The 24860-nt window shown below is 35.3% G+C and overlaps 3 protein-coding genes across 6 annotated transcripts; 2 read left to right on the top strand and 1 right to left on the bottom strand.

Annotated features, from left to right (window-relative positions):
* Nucleotides 1-2356: 2356 nt before the first annotated feature.
* LOC113701972 (phosphoenolpyruvate carboxykinase (ATP) 1) lies at nt 2357-7474 on the bottom strand. The gene is made up of 12 exons (XM_027222898.2): nt 7217-7474; nt 6377-6561; nt 6066-6219; nt 5801-5885; nt 5184-5284; nt 4678-4976; nt 4336-4509; nt 4103-4168; nt 3400-3578; nt 3073-3242; nt 2777-2945; nt 2357-2659 (listed from the first exon to the last, which is right to left on the bottom strand). Exons 1-12 carry the CDS (start codon nt 7459-7461, stop codon nt 2516-2518), a joined length of 1971 nt encoding a protein of 656 aa, XP_027078699.2. The 5' UTR covers nt 7462-7474; the 3' UTR covers nt 2357-2515.
* Nucleotides 7475-9780: 2306 nt separating this feature from the next.
* Nucleotides 9781-14888, top strand: LOC113701422 (uncharacterized). The gene is made up of 9 exons (XM_027222071.2): nt 9781-9953; nt 10092-10197; nt 11091-11229; nt 11611-11719; nt 11817-11953; nt 12458-12594; nt 13898-14004; nt 14175-14302; nt 14483-14888. Exons 1-9 carry the CDS (start codon nt 9909-9911, stop codon nt 14553-14555), a joined length of 981 nt encoding a protein of 326 aa, XP_027077872.1. The 5' UTR covers nt 9781-9908; the 3' UTR covers nt 14556-14888.
* A 3209-nt stretch (nt 14889-18097) lies between these two features.
* On the top strand, nt 18098-23351 carry LOC113701421 (protein RMD5 homolog). Of its 4 annotated transcripts, none has more exons than XM_027222069.2 (3): nt 18098-18399; nt 19626-19708; nt 21913-23351. In XM_027222069.2, exon 3 carries the CDS (start codon nt 21952-21954, stop codon nt 23110-23112), a length of 1161 nt encoding a protein of 386 aa, XP_027077870.2. In that variant the 5' UTR covers nt 18098-18399; nt 19626-19708; nt 21913-21951; the 3' UTR covers nt 23113-23351. The 4 variants fall into 4 exon arrangements, with proteins under 4 accessions (XP_027077870.2, XP_071916513.1, XP_027077869.2 ...); XM_072060412.1 differs by having other exon boundaries at nt 18098-18297; XM_027222068.2 differs by having other exon boundaries at nt 19626-23351.
* Nucleotides 23352-24860: the final 1509 nt, after the last annotated feature.

Below are 24860 nucleotides of genomic sequence, written 5' to 3' on the forward strand. Positions count from 1 at the left end.
TATTTTTAAAAAATATTTTGGAATATTTAAGAGTAGAAAAGTTTCTAGAATATATTTTGAAATGTTTTTAAAATTTTAAAAAAATTTAAACTAATTTTTAGATGATCTTTTAGAGTACTTTTTAAAAATTTTATATAATTTGAAAAACTAGTTTTTGAAAAACAAACCCATCCAATATTCTTAGAATTCTAGATTTTGCAGTTGAGAGTAGCAGGGGTGTCTGGAGATAAATCACTGGAGTTGGCATAATAACGCGAGAAGTACTCTTAGACCTCTTCCCATTACTAGATTCAGTTTGAATCCTAGAGAAGTGCTTTTAGAGTTTTTCCACGGTCGAATTCAATTTGAATCCTTCCTATTGTTATATTTGGTTTGAATCTTGAGTTTGACAATTGATGGTAGGAACGGGTGATAGGGTAAAACAAATTAAAAAAAAAACGTTTTACATTACTTTACTCCTCTGGATGGTAAAGATAATTTGAAGTGTTAAAACTGTGATAGATTTGTCAAATTTGTTATATTGCCTTTCAACCAAAACTACCCCCTCCTCTCTCTCACTCTCACTCTCTCTCTCTCTTAATTGGAAAGTTTACACACTTGAATTGATGAATGTGTTAGGCTGTATATGAAAAGATTTAGTACAATACTAAAAGACACTTTACCTTCTATTTTCCAATTTGAACTAGTAATTGTCAGTTCTCACAATATTGAGTAGAGGTGGCAATTTGTCCCAAGTCCCAATGGGTTACCCATGCCCATGGGGACTTTGGGCGGGATGGGTATTGGATTTTGATATTGGGTTTAAAATGGGACAAATCCCAATTGTACCCATTAATTGATGGGAATACTTGGGAAATACTTGGGTACTCATTGGGCTCAAATAACAAGGGCTCTGTTTGGTTTAGCTATTTTTGGGGGGTATTTTTGAAATATTTTATTATAGCAGTGTATATGAAAAATTTTTACTATAAAATTTTTTTGAAATATTTGATATACTAATATGGATGGGATGTTTTTTGAGTTATTGTATATTACTGTAACATTGTATTTGAAAAACTTATTTTTTTGAAAAAATAGCCAATCCAAACGGAGTCTTAAATTAAAAAATTATCTTTAACAATTTTTATAGTCATACTAGAGAATATAATCTAGTAGTTTTCCTAGTCATTATCCACAAGCATTTTCAATATTTCAGTCAATTTAGACCTGTCATCTTTGGACAATGATGAGAATAAATATTCAACATCTTAAGTACCTTGGCCATCTTGATATATGTTGGAATATGACTGTATATCTATATTTTCCTTTATTTGTTAATCCAATTTTTTATGGGAATCCTGAGTATAAAGTACTTGCATGTTTATTTAATAAAACTAAAAAAAAATTAATAAATCAAAAATATAAAAATTATATAAAAAATAAAAATGAATTAAAGGAAAAAAAATATGTAGAAAATAGATTTGGGTATTGGGCGGGATCAATCTAAACCCATCCCAAAGTGATCCCGCCCAAGTTAGTCCCAAAACACATATGGGTAAGATTGGGCCCAAACCCATATGACTCGGTTCCATCACAAACCCAAGCAAATCCCGCCCATCCCGCCCATTTTGCCACCTCTAATATTGAGTAAAGTTTACTAGTGTGAGAATTTGTATTGTTTTCTCTTATTTTGCTTGTTGTGTTACAATTTACACGTCCTTTACCAGGTAGATTAGATGTCCATCACTTATATGAACGGTTGAACAGTGATTGATTGCTTGCTGAACTCTTGCACACCATGCTATGTCTGATTATTTGCTAAAGTTTGTTATTCCATAATTCTAATATATTGTATGCTCTCCACGAGACATAGGACTAAAACATGGTACAAGTATTTTATTGAGAAAAATATGAACTAGTTATGGAAAGAGGAAAAAATAAATAAAAAAAAACCATATTTTTCTTCACTACAAGCATTTCTTGCCTTTTTTGTGTGTATTTTATATACTTCTTTTTTCTCTTCAAATATTCACCTAATATAGTAATTTTAATATGCTTAGAAAGAGAAGACATGTGTTTTTTTTTTTTTTTTTTTGTTTCTATCACACAAAGTTGTACATCATATGGAATAGCATTCTTCTAAATGTATATAGGATTATCCCTTTTATAGAGCAATTCAACCTTAAAAAAGAAAAAAAAAAAGTCCGATGTGAACATGGTTAATTTCTTGATATCCATTGTTTGATGGTTGCATTTGGTTCACTAACTACTACGTGATTATTTTTGTTCCACTAGAATCATTACCAAAAACATAATGCTATATATTACGCTAATTTATACTAGGAATAGAATCAGCCATCCAGTTCACGGGAGATGATTTATTTCATTTCAGATTTCACCAAGGGAATGGCGTGAGGCACTCTTGTCTCACAAAATGGGAAGGGAATAGGACTACTAGCTACTTATTTGCATCAATTGTAGCTTTTTTTCTATTCATACATATGAGGTTCCAGTACTCATTTCTTCCAACAACATGTTAGAATACAGGACCAGCAGCCAAAATCTCTTCTGCCAAGTTGTTATCTATCCCGATCTTGTGGCTCACGAATACTTCAAAGTTGTTCTTGAAAAGGCCAGCTAGCTTCAGCAGTGTTTCATTATAAGCATCCTTGTCGGACCACTGCACCACAAGATTGAAGGATATAACTCGAACGTGGACGGTAAGCAACAAAATGAAAGACTGGTAAAAAATGAGGACAAGTTAGTCAGAAATGAAGAATAGAAATCGTCAACTAACAGTGTTCACGGGATCCAGAATATCAGAAGGCACTCCCTCAATCTCGGATGGAATTTCAAGCCCAAACACCTTAGTCTTTTTGTAATTTGCATTCAAAAGACTTCCCGAGTGTATGGCATCAATTATTTTCCGTGTATGCGCCAACTTTATACGGCTTCCTACACCGTATCTGCAAGAGAAACAAGAGACAAGCATTAGCATAATTAGTTTTGCAACAATGTTGTATGAAGTTCTCAGTTAAGTTTACACGTTAGGAAATTGAATATTCTATTTGTGCTACTTTTACACATGCATACCTTCCTCCCGACCAACCAGTGTTGACGAGCCACCCTGTTGCACCGTGTTTCTGCATCTTTTCAGCCAACATTGCAGCATACTTAGTAGGATGCAACATGATAAATGCTGCGCCAAAGCATGCAGAAAATGTAGCCTGGGGCTCTTTTATGCCATCCTCCGTGCCTGCAACCTGTATTTAAGAATATTTCCGTGAGAATAAAGCAAGTTAAAGATACAAAACGAAGAAAAGAAGAGAAGGGATCTCAAGAAAGCTTTGTATTGCACAACCGATGTTGATGAATTTGCCTTGAGAAATTAAAGGGTACTCTATGAAGAGGGATAAATACCAGAGCAGTGTAGCCGCTGATGAAATGGTACATGGTCTGTGCCAAGCTCAGCTTGCTCACAGGGGGAAGAACACCGAAGGCATCACAAGCCAAGAGTATGACGTTCTTTGGGTGTGGGCCAACACATGGAAGTTTTGCGTTAGGAATGAATTCAATGGGATAGGCTGCACGGGTATTTTCTGAGGAAACAAACAAGCAAGTTTATTGAGCAGTCAGATGTTCATAGAAATTTGACACAAATTATCTTCTACATCATTTATTAAGCAAGTTCAAGATCTATGCGCTCAGATTTTTCCGTCAATAGTGACTACTTAAATCAAGCTTCATCATTTTTCTAGAACCAAATCCAACATTGGGAATTTAGTCTCCAAGCATAAATTGTTTGACTGTTGGCTAGCTATCCCTCAAGGCATAATGTGATGGATACAACGACTATTAGAGGTCAAACTTGCTCACTACACTAACCATTTTGAACTGACCCCATCCCACCTAGTGTTTAATATTATTAAGTTTGTAAACATTGTCAACTAAGGCTTAACTGCTCTCCTAATAACCACATATCTTTTTTCTCAATTGTTTTCCTCATTAGACAAATTTGGGCGGCCAGGACGAGGATGAGCTTCATATAATATAATGTCATAAAAAGCAAAATCCAGTTAAGGACTGGATCACCAAGACAGCGAATTTCTTTTGCATTTATTACCTGTGACAGATTTATCTGTATAATCCACTTCTCTTGTATGCTCTTCGAACACCACATTCTCCAGCACTGGAAGCACCGGGTAATATAAATAATCATACAGAGAATGACACTTTTTAAGGTAAAAAGATAATCGATAACAAACTAAATAGAATTAGCTTACCATTGATCTTTTGATTTTGAAACAAAAGAACGATTTGATTTATTTAGAGGTTAGAAGAGAAAGAGCAGTGTACCAGTCCCAAACTTAATAGCGTTCCAGATGTCAGGCTCCTTCTCCCTTGATAGATCAATGCATTTGGCATAACAACCACCTTCAATGTTAGACACCCCAGTGTCACTCCAACAGTGTTCATCATCTCCAATTAAAAATCGATTGTGATCAGTAGACAGAGTAGTCTTTCCGGTCCCTAGATGATGAAAACAACGGGAAAGAAAACTCAGTAACTAGAAATGGATTACATAATCAAAGCTGTATCGTCTCCTTCAATCAGTCATGGAGAGCTAAAGGCAAAAAGAGATAAACTAGCTGGCAAAAGATACCCACACATCATAAAATCGATCCAATGATACTTTACCTGACAATCCAAAGAAGAGGGCAACATCTCCATCTTTGCCCATATTGCTACCAGAGTGTAAGGAGAGGATTTGACGTTTAGGCATGAGATAATGCATGACACTGAATAGGCCTTTCTTCATTTCCCCAGCATACTGGGTACCGAGGATGACCATTTCCCTTCTAGCCAGGTTTAAATCTATGCTAGTAGACGATGTCATATAGTGGGTATAACGATTACAGGGAAACTGTCCAGCATTATATATAGTGAAGTCCGGAGTACCAAAGTTTTCCAGCTCTTCAGTTGTGGGTCGGATACACCTGCCATCCACCCAGTTATCCAATTGTATACACATAGAGCTGACGGTATTATGACACTTGAGAAACTATAGGCTTTTAAAACTTTATGACTATATCTTATAGCAGGGATTGTAACAATCTAGAAAATTTCCAACGGTAATTAAACTTATCTGGTAGGTTTAAACCTGGTAGAACGCAACAACAATATTGATAAATAAGGCCACTTACATGTTATGCATAAACAAGGAATGATAAGCTCTGGCAGAAACAATTCGGACTTTGATGCGATTCTGAGGATCCCAGTTTAGAAATTGATCATTGACAAAGACCTGGAATCGTTGTTAAATCAGGATATGTGATGATTCGACTCAGCATTATAACTCTTATTTCTTTTTTGAATATCTAAAAAGCTTGGCAAGTGATTCAATCAGTTTTATGTTGTCTTAATCATGCATGGTGCAAAAATCGCACTGTGTTATAGTTTTAGATGCGTATGACTAACTAGGGACATATTCAAATGCAGACAACCAACTTGGTACTACTTGACAAGGGATCAAGAATTGTGAATATGATACCTTAACTTATAGCAGACACAGATAAAAGAGTATTTATTCCTTAGCCTTTAAAATTTGGCATTTTAATCATATTCTAAATTTCTAATTGAATCTATTATTTTTTTCATTCCATAAAGTTCTTTTTTCTAAGAAAAAAAAAACGTTACATATATTTCATAATTTTGACTCTAGAGTAGGATAAAGTTTTGTAAACAACTTGTCAAATAGATAAGTAAACTGATCTCATTTTACATCACCAAAATCAATTATGAAGGAAAACTTATGGATTACCTTCTCTAAAGAATTCAAATAATCCACAGCCCTTTCTCTATTGACCATGAATGTCTGCTCATCCATCTCAATATTTGGCGATCCCCTAGACAAAGCACATAAGAATATAACTTAGTTGGCAAAACGTACCTAACTTCTTGCATGAACAAATCAAAAAGTCAATTCCCATGACTGCTGGGGGGTAGTATTAATTGTATGTCCACGCTTAAATTATGCCTGGAAAGAGAGTATTGCAGCAGAGATAGAAAAGGAGGACTCAGCTTACTTTCCCCACCAAAGGTCATCATGTGTAGTCTCATCTTTAACGACACGTTTATCCTTAGGGGAACGTCCAGTCTTGGCACCAGAAAGCGTTGCCAGTGCACCAGTAGACGTAATAAATGACCCTTTTTCATACTTGATCGCCTGCTCGTATAACTCTGTTTTCACATCAGATAAACGCATTACAAGAATGAACCATTAATGGTTCATCTCTCATCTAGTTGATTTATTTTTCATTATAAGTAGACAGTATAATAAAGAAGAAGCAGAAGAAGAAGAAGAGCTACAGTCTATAAAGAAGAAGAGAGATTATACCAGCGGGAGAGAGGTTGTAGAGGATGTGAGTGAATTTCAAGGAACTGTCACTAACGCTTATGGTTGGGGTGCCATGGGCAGGGTGTTGGGTTACGTGTGAAACCCCTGCAGTTTCGGCCTTTCTGGCTGGGTCTCCTTTCACCAGTTTGGGTCCATATCCTCTCGTCAGCGATGCTAGAGAAGCACTAAATAATAAAGAAACCACCCCAAAACAAAATTATATAATAAAAGGAAAATAAGAGAAAGAGGAATGATATTTGCTGCACAAAGAATTTTTCTTAAAGAAATGGTAAGTGATAGATACAAAATACAGAAAAAAGTGAAATATGAAAATAAGTAAGTTGTGCAATAATCGCTTAATAAGGAGAAAGGCTCTTAGAGGCTTCCCTAATGCCACGTTTAGAAAATAATTCTGTAGCAGATAGTTGGGAATGAAAAGTGTATGGGAAGAGGCGAATGGATAAAGAAAAAAATATTTATGTATTCTTCTTTTGCTCTATTATTTTCTTTGTTTCTCTAAAACAGTAATATGCTAAGACATCCATCCATGTATCCTGATAAATGTAGTCCTTTTTCTAGTCCCGCAACATTTTTGCATTTTCATAATCAAGCTATTTGGTACTCATACTAGTGACATGAGTACATGCAAAGTTAGAATGTCAAATGCTCACCAATCTATCATTAAACTTTCAAAGGGGTAACATCTTCATCTACTGGTCGCTTTACGTTCTAGAAGAGAGCTTAAAAGGGTATCATTTTGATTTATTCTTTTTCCATTATCGAAATCAATTAGTACTTGCTTCTGGTTTCTAGTATTTTCTAGTATTGAATATTGATTACCTGATGGACTGCAGCTGCTGTTTCTGACGTTCTTGGCCAGACGGAGGAGCAAAAGCAACATCCTGAGTCTTGTCGGGAGTGGGAGTAGAAGGAGCTGACTTCTTCATCTGCAGCGAATGAAGCTCGTCTATTGTTTGAGCCTTCACGGTTGGCGCGCTGTCGTCGTGACATATTTCGTCATGACTCTTGTCCGTCTGAATCTTCGGTAATCCCCGGCGTCCAGCTGCCCCTTCGTTTGAAGTCATTTCGTCTGCTCTTTTATAAATTTACCCTACACCATATCAAACCATCTTCCATAACTCATTAATATAACATATATAATGGACCCCCAAAGAAAAAACAAAAAAAGAAAATCAAATAATACACACCGAAAAATGCAAGCTGAAGAAGAAAACTTCTACGATGAAGAATATGGGCTTTTAAAGAAAATTGGCAGATATAAAACAAACAAATGACTGAACCATCAAAAGGGTTATAAGTGTGATGTGATATCACTGCACTGCCTTGTTTTACGGCTAAGCAGAAGGTGATGAAATGTGGTGTAGCTCAAATACAGAGGTCGTATTTATAGGACTGAGGAGCACTCTTTTACCGTAGATTACAGTTAAACTCTTGGGGCCTTGATCGGTTCACCATGTCAAGCTCCGTGGTCTCCGGACATTTCATTTAGTTGTCTTTTGATTTTTATCTTATCCTTTTTCTTAGTTACAACATCTTTTGACATCCTTATACCATATAAGAATGAGTTGTGGTCAAAAAGAGATTTGAATTTCAACCGTATGGATAGAAGCTTTTTGAAAATGTGAAATGTTGTATAGTTTTTTTTTTAAATTTTTGGTACAACTAAAGGCAGCATGTGCTTATTTATATTTATCGAAATGCTCTCATTTTAGTACATTTAAAGCTTTAATTTATCGAGCCATTTGAGTATTTTTGGAATATAGAATTATTTTGCAATCGTTTTTGCATCGAGTACAATTCATATAAGTTTATGTGTTGGTGTATTTACTGAAATGATGTTATAGGCACATTGAATTGAAGTGTAGCTTTTGTTGTGCAATTAACACAAAAATATATTAACACATTATGTAATTAACACATTGCTATAATTAGCCATTGGAGGATATTCCTTTGTCTGAAACAACTTATGTTTGTTTCCTCTTTGACGATTTTCAATTAACATCTGTAGGGGTCTTTTGGTAATGGTAAAATTGTAAAAACATTGATAAAACAAAGTGCATAAGTGTGTGCTACAATTAGAACATACTATTATTAGTTTTGTAATATTTAATGACTATTTATTTTCAAAATATATTATTATTTGTTCAATGAAATTTTTTTTTTTAATCACAGGCACCAAACACCTGTACGATACGTGAGCATTCCCCCCTAGTACTACTAGTTTTTCTAATAGAAAGCGCTGCGATAAAAGTCCCGAAATTCATGAGTTGCTTTAATGTGTTGGGATGGTTAATTATTTGAAAAATTATTTTAGAATAGCACCATAACAAATTTTGTGAAGTTATGCATGTCACGTAAAAAGTGGATGGAGAGATAAAAAGAGTGATTCGAAACCGGTTTATGATGCAAACAAAAAGTACTACCAAATGACAATATAACCAGATAATCCAAGTTTAACAGATAATGTACAAAAATACAGCAATACATAGAATGCAAAATGAGTCCAGAATCTTTTTTATTTCCCTCATCACGAAAAATCTTACTTCATTTCGTCAGAACAAATGTTGAAAATACTAAATCATTGTAATGATAATAACTAAACTATTGAGATTTTACTAAATTATGGAAGTTATCTGCATGTGCCTCCATGCCATGGCATCATTCGACTACCTTATGGGGTACTTCATTTACATCTTAAAAAGTATTGTGATACAATCACTGCAAATTATGCGAAGTTTTTAATATGTCTCCTTGAGCAGATAGATTTTTTACTCTATTACCATTTTCATTTTCTTTGCTAGTAACCATAGATTGGTCCCCAACTTTCTTCATTCTTCAATTGTTTTAATGTCCTTCAATCATGATATTTACCTAATACATGGTATTATATTGACTTCAAAGGAAATATGTCAAGTTTAATAGTAGGATATATTCATTTTAAGCTAATCTGTTAGGTGTTTATTAGTTGATTAATCTATATAAATACTAGTATTAGTTAGAAAGAGAAAATTCATTTTATTTCTAATAAATTATACATGATTTGCAGCCAACAAACTTATACGCTAAATAGAGAATAAATGAATTCGTTAGAATGGAAGATTATTTGAAGAATTTTTTTTAGAATAATACCGGAGCATTTTTTTATGATGTTATCTATAAAAAGATGCTTGAAATAGTGAAAAAATTATTGAAAAATATATCTATAATGCAAGTAAAATAATTTTTATAAATAAGGGCCGTCGAAATTCGAAACAAACGCGTTACACTTTTGTTTGTCATATTGTCTTATTTTATTTTATTATTGTCATTGTTATTATTTATTTATTTTTTAGTACAGGGGGGATTAGACTTGAAACCGGCCCCCGTTTAATCGACTAACAGGCTTTTATATTTAAGCCCAAATTTAACAAACCCGGATGCCCGCAACCCGGCTGGGTTCTTCATCATCATTCCTCAGGATTCAACTAATTTGTCGTCTCCGCGTGACCAGGCAGAAGACGGCTGCCCGAAAATGGATTACAGAGACAAGCTAGTTTTGGCGCCTATGGTCCGCGTTGTAAGTTTCTACATATTGTTTTCTAAACTATATCTGTTTAGCATCTTATGTTGTCGCAGCTCTAATTATTACCTATCCACAAGAATGAATTTATTCTCTGAAAACAAAATAAAGCTAAAAAGTGAAGACATTTTACAGGGGACGTTGCCATTCAGGTTACTAGCTGCAGAATATGGCGCCGATATAACATATGGGGAAGAAATTATTGATCATAAACTCCTCAAGTGCGAGCGTCGAATTAATGGTATTGATTTCTTTTTTCTTAATTATTATGATTGTTCCTTCCTTGCACATTTGATTCTATTAGTAAGTTGAGTTATATTATACTAGAATCTAGCACCAGTATAACTGATAGCCGGGATTTGGGTTTCGATGGAAAAAAGGGGAAATGAAGTATAAGTAACTGTCTAAACAATTTTTGTATTGGGTCAGCTTTAATTAGTCTTCCTCAACTTCTGCCTGTATAATTTAGCTACATACGACTTAATGTGATCGTTTTTGGAGGCTGAGCTTAAAACAAATCAACTCAAAAGAAGCTTTCTGCCCTTTCTTACCACCTCCTAGGCACCTTATGCTGTAAGCATTTGAATGATGTTTCCTCATTTCAAACGTAATTGCTTTTCGTTGTAGGTGCATATCAAACTTAGGTTATGCATTTGCTGTGTGTTCCAATTCGTGAAAATGCATTGTCTGGTGAGGAAAGGGTGATAAATGTCAGAGTTTTTGGATGCCAGTATAAAGTGAAGCTAGTGAACAAATGTTACATACAATAAATATGGTGCCCCGTATAAGTTCGCTTATGGTTGTGGCAAATGGTTTGTTAATGGTGGTTTAAAGGGACAAGAGGTTTTGACCATAATAAGTACTTGGAAGCTAGTGAGTGGAAAGTTGGTGACGCTGCTTAACATGGTTACAAGATATGTCCTTTCCAAACTTAAAAATTCAACCCTGTTTGCTTTAGCCATCTAATCATTGCATGAGAGGCATTTCTTCTTCGCAAAATATAAAACTTTTTTTTCTTTTCTGTCCTACTCTTCTTCTCGTGTGAAATTTTCTTGCTTTGTGAACTTAATGGAGTCAGACTATTAGCTTTATTTATGTGTTGAATATTCTAATCCAGTTCTGTTCTTTTTATAGATGTGCTCAGATGCACTGATATAGTGGAGAAAGGAACAGAAAGTGTTGTTTTCAGAACATGCCCAGAAGAGAGAAATAAGGTTGTATTTCAGATGGGTACTTCTGATGCAGTAAGGGCTCTTAAGGCTGCTCAGTTAGTGTAAGTTTCTTATTCTTGTTAAGGTTTGGACTTCTCTAAGAAATTTGGTCGGGTAATTTAACCTGAATGAGCTGACATACTTTGTCTTCGAGACTTCTTTTTGAATCTTACTTTATTTTAGGGTTTTCAAATCAGGTTTTACAGATTCTTCAGTATACTATTTAGCTTTTCTGCTATAGCTCTTTTTTGATGTATAGACATTGGTAGTAGTGATTTTGATGCATACCTAATGCTTAGCTGTCTTTAATATGCTTTTCTGGAAGATCCAAGTAATTTGGCATCACTCTTGATCAAATATCATTCAGCAATGTCCTTTTGTGTCTGGCTGATTACCATCTTCAGCTGCTACTTACATTCTTGGACATGTGACTCCTGTTACAGGTGTAAGGATGTTGCAGCAGTGGACATTAATATGGGTTGCCCCAAGTCATTTTCCTTAAGTGGAGGAATGGGTGCTGCTCTTTTGAGTAAACCAGAGCTGATTCAAGATGTAAGGAAATCAACATTGGTGGCTAGAATTCTTGCTCCACCTTCTCACTGTAGATTTTGCAATCCACCATTCTTTGACTTCTCTCTTTCAAATGCAGATTTTAACAACCTTAAAGAGGAATTTGCATACGCCTGTGACATGCAAGATTCGGCTGTTAAAATCATCTCGTGATACGGTGGAATTAGCGCAGAGAATTGAGAAAACTGGTGTTTCTGCTCTTGCTGTCCATGGGAGGTGATTTTTACGTCACCTTGCATTTAAGAATCCTTTTAAGCAAGTGTAGCTCTTCCCTTTGTTGTTCTTCTAGTAAAATCTTTCAAGTACCAATTCTGTCCATCGCTACTTTTACATTGGTTCTTGATATATTTCAACGGTCTAATCAGTTACTTTATCTTTGTCTACGGGTGCCATTCAAATATCCTGCTAATGCTTTTCTTGTAGCTATAGGCCATTGCTTTCTAGAAATTTTCCTTTATTCAAGTATTTAATAGACTCTTGAATGAAAGAATTGCAGTTATTTCTGTAGAAATGCTTTCACTTTCATTTTCAGTTCTACTAAGAGGAGGCAAAGTATTAATTCTCCATATTGACTTCTTGCCAAAGTAGTTCATAAAGGATGCTAGATGTTGAAAGGTTGTCCTGCAATTACCTTCTTGTTAAAATGTTTACTTGAATTCAAGAACAACTATTTGGATCTTTTCAAACCTTTCAATTGCTGTTTCACCAATGATTACGCAGGAGAGTTGCAGACAGGCCAAGAGACCCTGCTAAGTGGAATGAAATTGCTGATGTTGTAGCTGCCCTTTCAATACCTGTTATAGCCAATGGTGATGTTTTTGAGTTTGAAGATTTTGAACGCATGAAAGTTGCTACAGGTATGTAAAAAGAGAATGCGTCAATCTTTAGTCTTTCCTTCTTGACTTCGTTTAATCTTTTTTGGGTCGATAATTTTTGTAGTCATGATAATTTTTAGCAATAAGAGGTACTTCTTTTCATGAACAATTATTCCTAAGATATATATTTTAGCAGTAATTGTAAGGAACGGATGGATGAATGGGTTTTGTCAGGATGCTGAAGACTGCCTCTGTGGTCTTAATGCTTTAGTCAAAGACAAATTACTGTTTGTTAAACAACACTGGAATAATGTTATGTAATCTTTTGCACCATTATCTTGTTTGTGTTTTAATGTACAATTTGGATGTGGTTTTTGTGTACTAACCAAAGATATTTTAGTTGTCTAATGATTGAAAGCTAGTTGGCATATGCAAAAGGTTATGATGGATTAAACATGCTGGTTGTAATACAGCCTCTAAAATCTTTTTGAATTTTTCTGGTTTTGCTAATTCCTCTTTTTTAACCATTCATTCTCTACTATGTCGTTCTCCCCTGTTTATGCTTCCTCTGTGATTGATATCTCCTTTAGTGATTCCTGAGGTTCAATGGGCTTTGTGGCCTACTCTATGGGCACTTTAATACTTCCAAACTCCTACATGAGGTTCTACTTCAGTAATTGCCCGATTTGCTTTAAGACGTGCTTGTTTACTGCTTTCCAAAAGCCTGCCTTAAATTTTTGGCTATGTTGTGGTTTTAGTTTTTCTTTTGAAAGAGGGTATAGTTCGTTGGAGATCTTTGTTTATGTGGATCCAAGCCTTTTTCGTTCTTTACCGTCTTTAGCTGACCTTTCTCTTCCTTGAGCAGACTTCTTTTCTAAGGGAAGTCATCCAACTAGCTGAAGGGGAATGTGGAATTTTTATGCTGGTAAACTCCATATTTTTTTGTTGAGATGCATTAATTTGCTAATGGCATGCAGTCAAATCTGGGTTCTGCTGCCTGTTAGACCTAGCTTTTTGTAGTCTCCTGATAGGGGTACAATGTATTATAGCTTTGTTGGAACATTTGACATAAAATTGACAAAGTTAGGCAAACATATTGGGTTCTTTCATCCACTCTACGTGATTTGACTCACTTATCAATCTTTTTCTTTTTGAGGTTGGATGTGCGGGTTAGTCTATGGGAGATTTTAACTATTGGATACAGGATTAGGTTTATACCCTGCCTCTGAACCTGGCTATCACCCTTATCTTCAGTTTCTGTATTCAGGGTGGTGTGACTTTTCCGCCTAATGTCATAATAGTTTGCTTACGTAAGACACCCTGTTATTGATTTCCCTCCTGACAGGTGCCTCATGTGTTATGGTTGCTAGAGGTGCTCTTTGGAATGCTTCTATTTTCTCTCCTACTGGCAAACTACCATGGGAAGATGTGAAAAGAGAGTATATAAGAAAGGTTTAGGCCTTTAGATAATTTTCATTTTGCTTTTTTATTGCTTATATAGTTTTGAAAGTTCAATGTTTCTGGGTTTCCGAATTAAGAATGGTGAAGAAGTCATGATCAATTTGCTTGCAATTGATTCTGTTTGAAAATACTTTTGGCCAACCCTTCGGTCCTTTGTTCAGAGTATCTTATGGGATAATGACATCAAGAGCACCAAGCAAACTCTGAAGGAAATGATAATGCATTACTCTTGCCTTGAATTCCCGGAGGGAAAGGCTGTGACTAAGGCAGAGACTTTGGCAGATCTCGCGTAAGTATCACTTCAAATTACTCTCTTGTCATAAATGTTCTTGCAAATGAATTGAAGGTGTTACGCAACATGGCACCGTCTAGGTATAACTTCTCATGAAGCTGTTATTGAGGTCAACTATTACAGGTTCTTCATGCGAGATTATTGTGTTGACTTTTCTTTCTTTTTTTTTTTTTCAAGTCAACTTTATGGGCAAGAGCAATATTATGAGTATGTCAAATTGAACCAGCTCTCATCTACTCGAAGTAGGTGAAATCCTTTCAGCAGCTTAACCATGAGCCTGATTGCAAAAAGTAGGTATGCTTGCTCTTCAATCTGAGGAATGCTGATTTTTGTGGTTGTACTATATTGGGACTGCCTGCAGCACACGTAATTGTCAGAACATTTACCATGTAAGGGCATATAATTTGTCTGGCGAGCTTGCACTGATTTCATTCCAATGATAATTTTTGCTAAAAATTTTAGAACTTCTGGATGTGTACATAAAAATTTATAGTAGACCGAGTTTTCCTATAATAGCAATAATTGTATGACAATCACCCCTTTGACTTTTTGGAAGGATATCACTTCAAATTCTTGGCAGGCGTCTATTTGAGTACCTGTAGCTGGCATTTCCTTTTAGTTTTTACATGTACTGCCAGCGGCATTTTCTGTCGCAGTCGTGTTATAGGCTTATTATTGGGCAAGAGCCAATGAGCCATAATAGTCACGCGAGCTGCAAAATTCGAGAGCTGCAGCTACCCGCTTGTTTTTTTTTTTTTTTTTTTTTTGATTTCATGGTGTTTTAGGTGCTTAGTGGAAATACGTCAGGGGAATGAAATAGCGAGGACAAGCCCCCCATCAAAGACTGGGAAGAGGGTGCTAATTGTTGCTAGCTGATTTTAAATTGAGGAGAACTCTTTTCTACCAGAGGTTGTGGGTGAAATGCTATAATACGGTGCAACCGCCTAAGGTCCTGCTTGATAACTTTTAGTTCAACACTTAAATTTAATGGATTTAAATCTTAGCATATTCATATCGTTTGATAACGAAAATTGAACATCCGAATTAATTAAGTGATACTGAATTTCTTAGGTAAAACTTTAGATTTTAGATTTGAGATTTCAGTTTTATTAAACGCATCCTAAATCATGTTGCCTCAATAAGTATGTGACAGATTTAAGGGCGATTCTTCCCCCATTTTTAATAGATTGATTTTTGGTTTCATAATTTTTGCTTAATTTGACCTATTTTCTGCAATGTTATTCCTATTTAGCTTCATTGTTTTATACTCTTGACCTTCCCGCGGTCCTAGAATCGAAGGCACACTATGAGTTACCATGAATTTCTTATGGGAAAGATTTCTACAACCACCAAAAATCATATTAATGGTAGATTTGCCGCTTTTAGGTTTAAGAGGCCTTTCTTGAATTTGTATTGCAATTTTGCTCAGCTAAACATTTGGACAAAAATTTAATAAAAACATTTGGATATTGTATAGTATGCTGCGCTCTTGTCCCTCAATAGTGTATCATATGCCCTCTCCAAGTTAATCTCTCTAAATGCCACTATCATATATTCGGCCCATAATGCAAAATTTTGTTTCGGTTTGAAATGATTACATGGCAAGTCTATCCGTGAAAATGCTATAAATAAGATCGTGGAGTTCAATGATTAAGCATTAATGGAGATTTTATTTAAATTGTTATTACATTCTAGTAGGTTTTAATTGATCAGATTTGGCAAGAGTTTCTCTCCTAAATTCTAGATTTTAGCCTTTAAGAACATACCCAAAAAAAAAAAAAAAAAGAGGAAAGAAACGGTTGGGAATATAACCACATTGGCCGCCTCCTCAACAAAATCACAGACCTCATTCACTGCAGGAGATTTGTGGAAGGGCAAATGCTGAAAACCCCTACGAATTATTATAGTAAGTGCATTTTACACTCTAAATTATTTTAACAGACGCTTTATAGCCTTAATTAACTAGAAAATAATAAGAAAATTAATTCCATCCAAAAAATTGAAGAAATTATCAATTTATCTTCCATTAAAACTTTATAAGTGACAAAATACCTTTTTGGTAGAAAAGTTGCAACTTTAAGGGTCTGTTTGGTTGGAAGTAAAATGTTTTCCTTGGGAAAATATTTTCCGTGGAAATAATTTTCCATGAAAATCATTTCCCTTTCATCATTTTCAGGTGTTTGGTTAGGTTATTGAAAATATTTTCTTACTTCATTTTTCTGGTATTTGTTTAATTTTTGAAATATTTTCATTTTTATCTCTATCTTTACTTTCTACACATTATAACTACATACTTCTTCCCATGCAAAATAAGAAAATTTATCTCATTGATTAACTTTAAAAAATCTTGAAGAAATGTATATATGAATAAAAAATATCTCCTTAAGCAATAAACAAATTACTGGCCATTTAGTATCAAATATCAATCACATGCAATGCTTATTGTGACATATATCTTGCACTCTCACTGCTGAAAGTTTCTCTAGAAAAGAATGTCCCTATTATACATAATTAATTACTAGCATAGAATGAGCAGGATGAGGTTTTTTTTTTATTTTGAATATACTAGGGGGAGGGTTGGGTTAGGTTGGGTGGTACGGGGGAGGGAGTGTAAGAAAGAGATCTTGGGTTCGAGTCTTCCTGTTTACACTAAAAAAAAAAAAGAACATACTACAAGATGTTTTTAGTAAGTTTGGAACATACTACAGGCGGGATGCATGCATTTCGGAAAACAACTTCAGTAAGTTTGGAAGGGAAGTTGTTTTCCATAAGATGAGTGAAAATATTTTACATAGGAAAATGTTTTCAGTAACTTTTGTGCAACCAAACACGGGAAATTAGGAAAACATTTTCCTGGAAAATATTTTCACCCGAAACAAACGGACCCTAAATGGATTAATTTTCACTTCGTAATCACATTCTAACTATAAACATATAACAATAAAATATATGATCACTTTGAATGACAATTAAAACAAAAGAAGTATGAAAAAAAGAAGAAGAAAGGGAACAAATTTAGTTCAAAAATCACAACAGCCCTATTTTATTACATGTTTCAAGTTAGCTTAGGTAAGAAAATATTGCAATGAAGAAAAAAGGCACGTGAAGTCCTATTTATTTCTCATGCAAGCCCAGTTAGGCTCCCTCTTTCCCACAGGATAGAAGTAACGTAGATTGTTGCCATTAAACTCAAAAAAAGTCTTATTTATTCCTCTAATTTCGAGCTATACCTTCGTTTTATTTCTATATGCACATAACAAATGAAATAATTTAGGTGTTTTATTTAAAATTTTGAGTTCAATATTTTGTTTACTAATATTTAGATTAGATTTTAATTTAGGTTTGGCATTTTGAATCTTTATTGCTTTCATATGAAAAATTTGTTTTCTATGCTATTGTGAAGATTTCAAGTGAAATTTTGCTGGTTATATGAAGTAACGGCATTATGATGCGTCGGACAAAATTATGAGATTTTAAAAATTGTAACAGTAGTATCTCAATATTTCCATATTTTGCCCCTATTTTAGTTTTAATAGTCTTATCATTCAAAGCAAAGCTACATATATAGTAATCTTTTTCATGAAAATGGTATTTTTGTCACTTAAGTTTTTATGGACAATAAATTGGTCATTCCATTAATCACTTGGAAAAAATTAATTGTCATATTATTTTTTAGTTGACTAAGGGTGCAAAGTGTCTACTAATATTTTAGGGTGTAAATTGTGCGAGCTCTCTGCATTTAATTCTACTAGAATAAACAACGAAAAACGAGGGATAAAAGTGGAATGAAATGGTTGAGGACCCAAACGTAAGCAAACAGCAATCTGTTCTCCCTATTTTATTTAGAAAATCTTTGGGCTTCTATTCTCTCTCTCTCTCTCGAGCGTTTTCTTGTCTTCAAGCCAAGGTTCCACACAACATCCGACCCGAACCACCTAACCCACCCATCTGTCGACGGTCGGGTATCCATTTTCATGGTTTAACAATCTCCGGTAGGACACAATACTAGCATCTTCTTTTCTGTCCTAAACTCCCAAAGTACTTGTTGATTATATTTTCTACTACTTTTGCTGAAACGACGCCGCCAGTTACCGGTGAGTTACTAGCATAAATTTGAAGGGGGGAAAAAAATTAAATTTTGATGATTGCTTAAATTTTCGTGTCATGATTTTCGATCTGAATTTGTGTGATGCATCATTATTCACGCATCCAAGCACACAGTTTAGTATATTTTGTTGCGTGGAAGCATCATCTATTATTTGTTTTTTTTTTTAATCTTTCTTCTTTAGATATGGAATTGCTTCCGAGTTACTGCATTTTCTTTTCTTTGTTTGAAATTTTTGATTCGGCGAATTTGAGAAATCGTTATTTATTTTTCTCCACGTATTGTTGATTCTTGAGTGTGATTAGTAGGCGGAGCACTTCTGATTGGGTGGGCTTACAGATGGCACTGCGGCTAATTAACAATCTAATGCTTGTGTTAACTAAATTGAGCTGCTTACAGAAAACGAAAATCAAAAAACTGAATTGAGCTGGTATTACTTTTGCTTAGTTGAAAAGTTGCTTAAGAAGGAAATCTTGCTGTTTTCTTTATGACAAAAAAAAAAAAGGGTGTTTCAACTGTGTTCTATTGTTTATTTTGTTTTATTTCGGGAGATATGTATTTAGGTCTCTTAGGAGAATCGGAGGGTAAACTTGAGAATAGAGTATATAACTTTCTCGTGTAGTTTGGGAGTCCCAGAGAGAAAACAGAAATTCAGAAAGGAGTTCTATTGAAGTTTGAGTTTTATGGGTCATTTTTGTAGTTTTCTTTCATCATCATCATCATCTTCTGCTTCTTCTTTTAAATCGAAATCCTTTTTCTTCATTCCTTTTTGTTTTCCTTGAGTAGTGAGTTATAGATTTAAAGATGCAATAAAAAATTTGATTATCTTCTTAAGCTTGTTATGCATATTTTATGTTGGTGTTTAAACTTTTTCTCATCTATGTCATAATGTCTGATTTAAGTTCAAGTTTTAGTGGTCATGTGACCATTGGAATGAGGCACATTCTAGGTTTCATGGAAAAATTTCCAGAATTTTTTAATTTTTTTTTTCGGTTTCACCTAACATTAGTAGAATCTTCACTTGAAAGCTAATTTTCTTGCATCTTTATGCCTGGAGAGTAAAGACTAGCTGCACTCGACATTTTGTCGCTTGTGTGTGTTTGGGTTGGGGGGAGGAGTCTTTTTTTTTTTTTGAGGACAGAATTCTCTGTTTTTGAATAATTCCCGTGCATGTATGTGCCTTTCTTAAATTGTACAACATTAACTGTATTTCAGGTTTGCCCCTGAGTTGGTATAACACAAAAAAGTTGTTAAAGTTGAAAAGACCCTGTCTTCCTCGGTGCTTTAACAACTTTCAGGTGACTTTTACCTTTTGTATTCGTTTCCACTAAATAAATCTGTATTCTTCGACTGTCAATCTCCAAAAAAAGAGTCATGTGTTTGGGTCTTAAGTTGTTTTTATCACTATTCATTTATTTTTCATAGTCTGATATATGGTCCGCTGGGTTGAACCTGCTAAGTGTATTCTTTTTCGTTTGAATCCGTGCTGTAGATAATCTCATTATTGAGCAATAAATTCTTCCAATTAACACTTAATAAGTTTTAGATCTGAAATTGGATGAAGTTGGAGAGAGATAAATAACAGAATTTTCAGAATTTCAAAGCAATTAAATCTTGGGTGATTAGCCATTCTTATTTGGCATCCCGGTGCACTCATAAAGACTGGCCCATCATTGTTGATTGGGTTTTCAAGTTTTATCAAGGCTTTTTCTTTGCTGAGTGAAGGGAAATTTGAAACTTTATCTGAAGTAACAGTCTGGAAAACATGACCCGGACTTCCATCTGCCAAATCCCTCTACCTGTCAAAAAATTTTAAAAGCCATTGTCAAGTTATTGTGGGTCTCATAGGTTCAGGCTATATGTTACTTCACATTTTTATCCCATTTGTTTAACAATTTCAGCCAAGCTTCCTTTATTCATGTTGTGTAAGAGGTCCAAATATGACTCGTTTGAGCAGCTTGGTGATGTTTGTTTTGTTAAAATCCTACTGATAAACATAAGTGAATCATCAGCTACAAATGTCTTATCTATGCAAAAGAACACTTTCTTTTGCCATTTTACTCTTTTCCTTTTTGAAAGGCCTTTACTAATCTTTCCAGAGCTAGTTATGGGGCGTCATTGACTCATTGAACTCGAGCAATATTTTCTCTGTTCTCATCTGGCCTTTGTCTTGTTGTGTATGTACTTTTGCCTGGTCAAGCCCTTGGAGTCACTTAAAAGAGTTTTGAGACCATCTTTTGTTATGATTTTGAATTTCTTTTGATATTTTGAGTCTCAGTCATCTGGTATTAATTCTGACTTTCACATAAACTGAAACTTAGAAGAGCATAATTATATTATCTCTCTGAGAACCAATGACCTTTTTGTTTTCCTCTTTTAATTTCAATTATTTCACTCTGGCTGTACTTGTAAAGTACTAATGATCATGTGGTGCATATATATGGATTTTCTGTCTGGTTTCATCAACATACAAGTAATTCATGGAGTTCTTATTGAGCTTTGCAGTGTTTTGTCTTTTAAAACTGCAGATGTTAAAGCTTGATTTTTGTTATGTAGCTAAATGGCAAGAGTAATTTCCCTGGGCAAAGTTAGATGACTCGATATGAGGCTATACATTGTTAATAATATAGTAAAATTGAAGTTCATCTAATAGAAAAAATATGCTAGATACTAGGATGAAGAAAGGAGCCTTCTTGCTATAGACGATTTGAGAGAGCCTATCTTGGTGGTAACAAATTAAACAATAGCTTATTTTGATAATCTCACTGGTTTTGTGAGTCATGGATAAAGAAAAGATGTACCATTCACCGACTATTATAGTTTGAGTAACTCGAGTATGCCTACTCTTTATTTTAATCCCTTGATATTTTAGTCTTCCATCTGCCATATTTCGGGAGAATTTCATGATGCTAGTTAAGTTGGTGATCGTCTTTGGTCTTGAATTGGAAATCGTACAAGAGAAAAGTTTTAGGCAATATTGTTTCTTTTAATGTGCTTGTTGTAAGTTTTAATCAAAATGTTGTTCTTTATGGAAGTATTGTACAATGAGTCCTGACTGAGATGTAACATGGTCTCTAACTTTTTGATGTCAAAATCGACTAGTACACCTGTTTCTTCTCGAAAAGGGAAAGGGAGAAAGAAAACAAGTAAATAGGGCGAAGAAAAGGGTAAAAACAATTTTTTTTGTTAAATGCATAATCACTCTTTTGTGTCTCCCGTCTTAGGGAAAAGCTGCTTCGGAATAAGTTGGCTGATCGTTTATCTTTGAGACTTTATAGGTACTTGTGTGTTTGTTTATGAAGGTAGAATAATGTTTATATCATCTCCTCTAATCTAGGCATTGATATTTACTAGTGATGAAATGTTTCTGCCTTCTTTTAATCTCTTGTAGATTTCATTTTTGCTTGCTTTTGCTTTTTCCTGCAATGAGAGAATGAGGGTCCTCTTGAGTTTTTGGGGACTCATCATTTTGATCCCTTTCTTTTTGGCTGTGGTTGATTAGATTTAGAGTTTATAAAGAAGGAACTTGAGCTAGTATAAAATGGAGTTGAATACTATCAAGGATGCGTTTGATCGCGTTACGAAGAAGCAGAAACTGTCATCATCAAAATCCCAAGAAATCATAGAACAAATTAGCCAAGAGATAGAACAAGCCCTGTCAAGCATAGGACCAGGTGATGATATTATGACTCAGACTGATCCTAGGTTTATGTTATGTGAACTAAAAGCCAAGTTGAAAGAAATCGGGCCTCTCAGTCAGCTTGAAGTGACACAGAAGGAATTAAATGTGGCATTAAGCAAGTACCCAAAGCTCCTAGAGAAATCCTTCAATCCTGATATATCAAAGGCTTACAGAAATATTGATTTTGATATCCACACAGTGAACCAGATAATTGCCAGCCACTTTTATCGGGAAGGGCATTTTGATCTCGGTGATTGTTTTGTACATGAGGCCCGGGAACCGGAAGCTGAAGCTGCAAAGTCATCTTTTGCCGAAATGTACCAGATACTTGAAGCCATGAAATTACGCAACTTGGAGCCTGCTTTGAAGTGGGCTGCTACCAATCATGATCAGCTTAACCAAAATGGTTCTGACATTGAATTGAAACTTCATCGCCTTCAGTTTGTGGAAATTTTACAGAAAAAGCGTAGAGATGAAGCTCTTAATTATGCTAAAACTTTTTTGGCTCCTTTTGCTAAGAGTCACATGGCTGAGTTCCAGAAGCTTATGGGCTGTCTGTTGTGGGCTGGAAAGCTTGATGCTTCACCATATGCTGAATTGCTGTCCCCAGTGCACTGGGACAAGTTGTCTGAGGAGCTTACCCGGCATTTCTGCAATTTAATGGGTCAATCCTTTGAGAGTCCATTAAGCGTAACGGTTGCTGCTGGAGGCCAAGGTTTGCCAACCCTTCTGAAGCTGATGAATGTAATGACAGGAAAGAAGCAGGAATGGCAGTCAATGAAACAGTTACCTGTTCCAGTGGATTTGGATAGAGAATTCCAGTTCCATTCTGTCTTTGTGTGCCCTGTGAGTCGAGACCAGGCAAGCGAAGAGAATCCACCCATGCTTTTGTCGTGCGGGCACGTGCTCTGCAAGCAGTCTATAACTAAGTTGTCAAAGAGTAACAGTACTAGACCTTTCAAGTGTCCTTACTGCCCCTCTGAGGTTGAGGTAGGTCAATGCAGGCAGCTGTATTTCTGATGTTGACTCCCAACACATAACCCTGTTGTACTAAAATCCTTCTTTGGTCATCCTTTTTTGTTTCACATGAACTAAATGTTTTAATGGTTGTAGCGACACTGGACTCTCGGTAGTATAGGGTTTGGGTGGTGGGGTGCTTAAAGCGGGTTTCTTCTGGTATACTGTTGGGCTGGAACGGGTGTAAATAGATATTCTTTGCACATTCATTATTATCAGTAAGAAGGCCTACCTTGATAGTATTTTAAATTTTAACGTTATCTGAACCGTCTCACTCGCACCAAAAAATATTGGTGGTTGCTAATAAATTTTGAAGGCGGAATCGGACTTGCGTTGTCTTTCCATCTAAATCTAGTTAGTAGATCTGTGTCCTGAGCACTGATTTGATTTCTGAGGAATTTCCCCTCCATAATCCGAGGGAGGGGCCGGGATTTGATATTGGGGCCATGTTTAATCCTCCTTGCCGCTTTACCACGTCAAAAGCCTTGCAGTGGTCTAATCTTTAAAACGCCCCGTAGGGTATTCAAGAAAATCTTTTAACAGTTTCCTTCTCTCTCAAAGATGGAGATAACACCCCCAGTGGCGCATAAATACAATAACGATGGACCAATCCATCCATAATTGTGTTCTACTTTTAAGAACATCTATCAACTGGGATACCAAAAGCGAAAGTGTCTTTGGATGACATTGAATAGGTTTTACCACCGGCATTGTTATTTATCTTTGCTGCCGAAGCTATCATGTCAAGATGGCAACAATACAATAAAATGCACCCCAAAGTGATCGGAAATTCTAATTGGTGTTCTGTGCATCTAGAAGTTATCAAAGAGATAAAAGGTTGCTAGTCTTCAGCGGTTGTTGCACTTGAAAGGCTTTAAAGGTGCGAGATTCGAGGAAATCATCCAACACAACACCACCATAAACATAAAGCCAAGTAAGTAACTCGTCCTGGTCCTTTACTGGATTGGATACATGAGAAAAGCTTTCTTCAAATTTCCCACTTTATTAATGCATTGGTTTCTTCTCCAAAACTTTTTTGATGCCTTCCACGCAGATGCTGCAGCAAGCTTTCACTTGAAAAAGCTTGCACTCTTTTTACCTTAATTTTCACAAACGTGTAGCTAAAGTCATGCTAACGTGGAACTTCTAAATGCAGAAAAATCATCACATTTCTTCCAAGTTTCCCTAGGGATTGTAAATAGAAGAGTAATTTACAGTAGAACTGAATGGAACTAATCATTTCCATTTCGGTGGGTTTCCAACTCTTCTTGGTGTCGATGATTCATTTGGTATGATATGGCCTGGGTAGATCGCCGTGTCTCACTTTTTTTCCTTCTATTCGAAAATGACTCTTTTCAGTGAGCAACTAATTATTATAATCTTATGTCAAAGTAAAAAAGAATGAAAGAAAACAATTAATGGTAGGGAATCAGCCTAGTCTCCCATAGGATACTCATTTGTCAAGTCTGCAGTGGCAGTCAGAAGTAAACATAAAAACTACGCAATGGCAGGGAATCAGGAAACCTACTAGCTTATTATTATAGAAGATCTAAGATTGAAAAATAGAACTAAATTGTCCATTTTCTTGAGCCATGGCATTGTGAAATTTATCAATTAGTATTGGGCAACAACATCTTGTCCAACAGCAAACTTTTGGCTTATGCGAATCCTCCCTGGAATTGGATACAGATAAAAGTTCTATTTCACCCCAAAACAAAAAAAAAATAATAACACCAAAGCGCGCCCTTTAA

The sequence above is a fragment of the Coffea arabica genome, chromosome 7e (genome assembly GCF_036785885.1).
Source record: "Coffea arabica cultivar ET-39 chromosome 7e, Coffea Arabica ET-39 HiFi, whole genome shotgun sequence".
In the NCBI taxonomy this organism is placed as follows: Eukaryota; Viridiplantae; Streptophyta; class Magnoliopsida; order Gentianales; family Rubiaceae; genus Coffea; species Coffea arabica.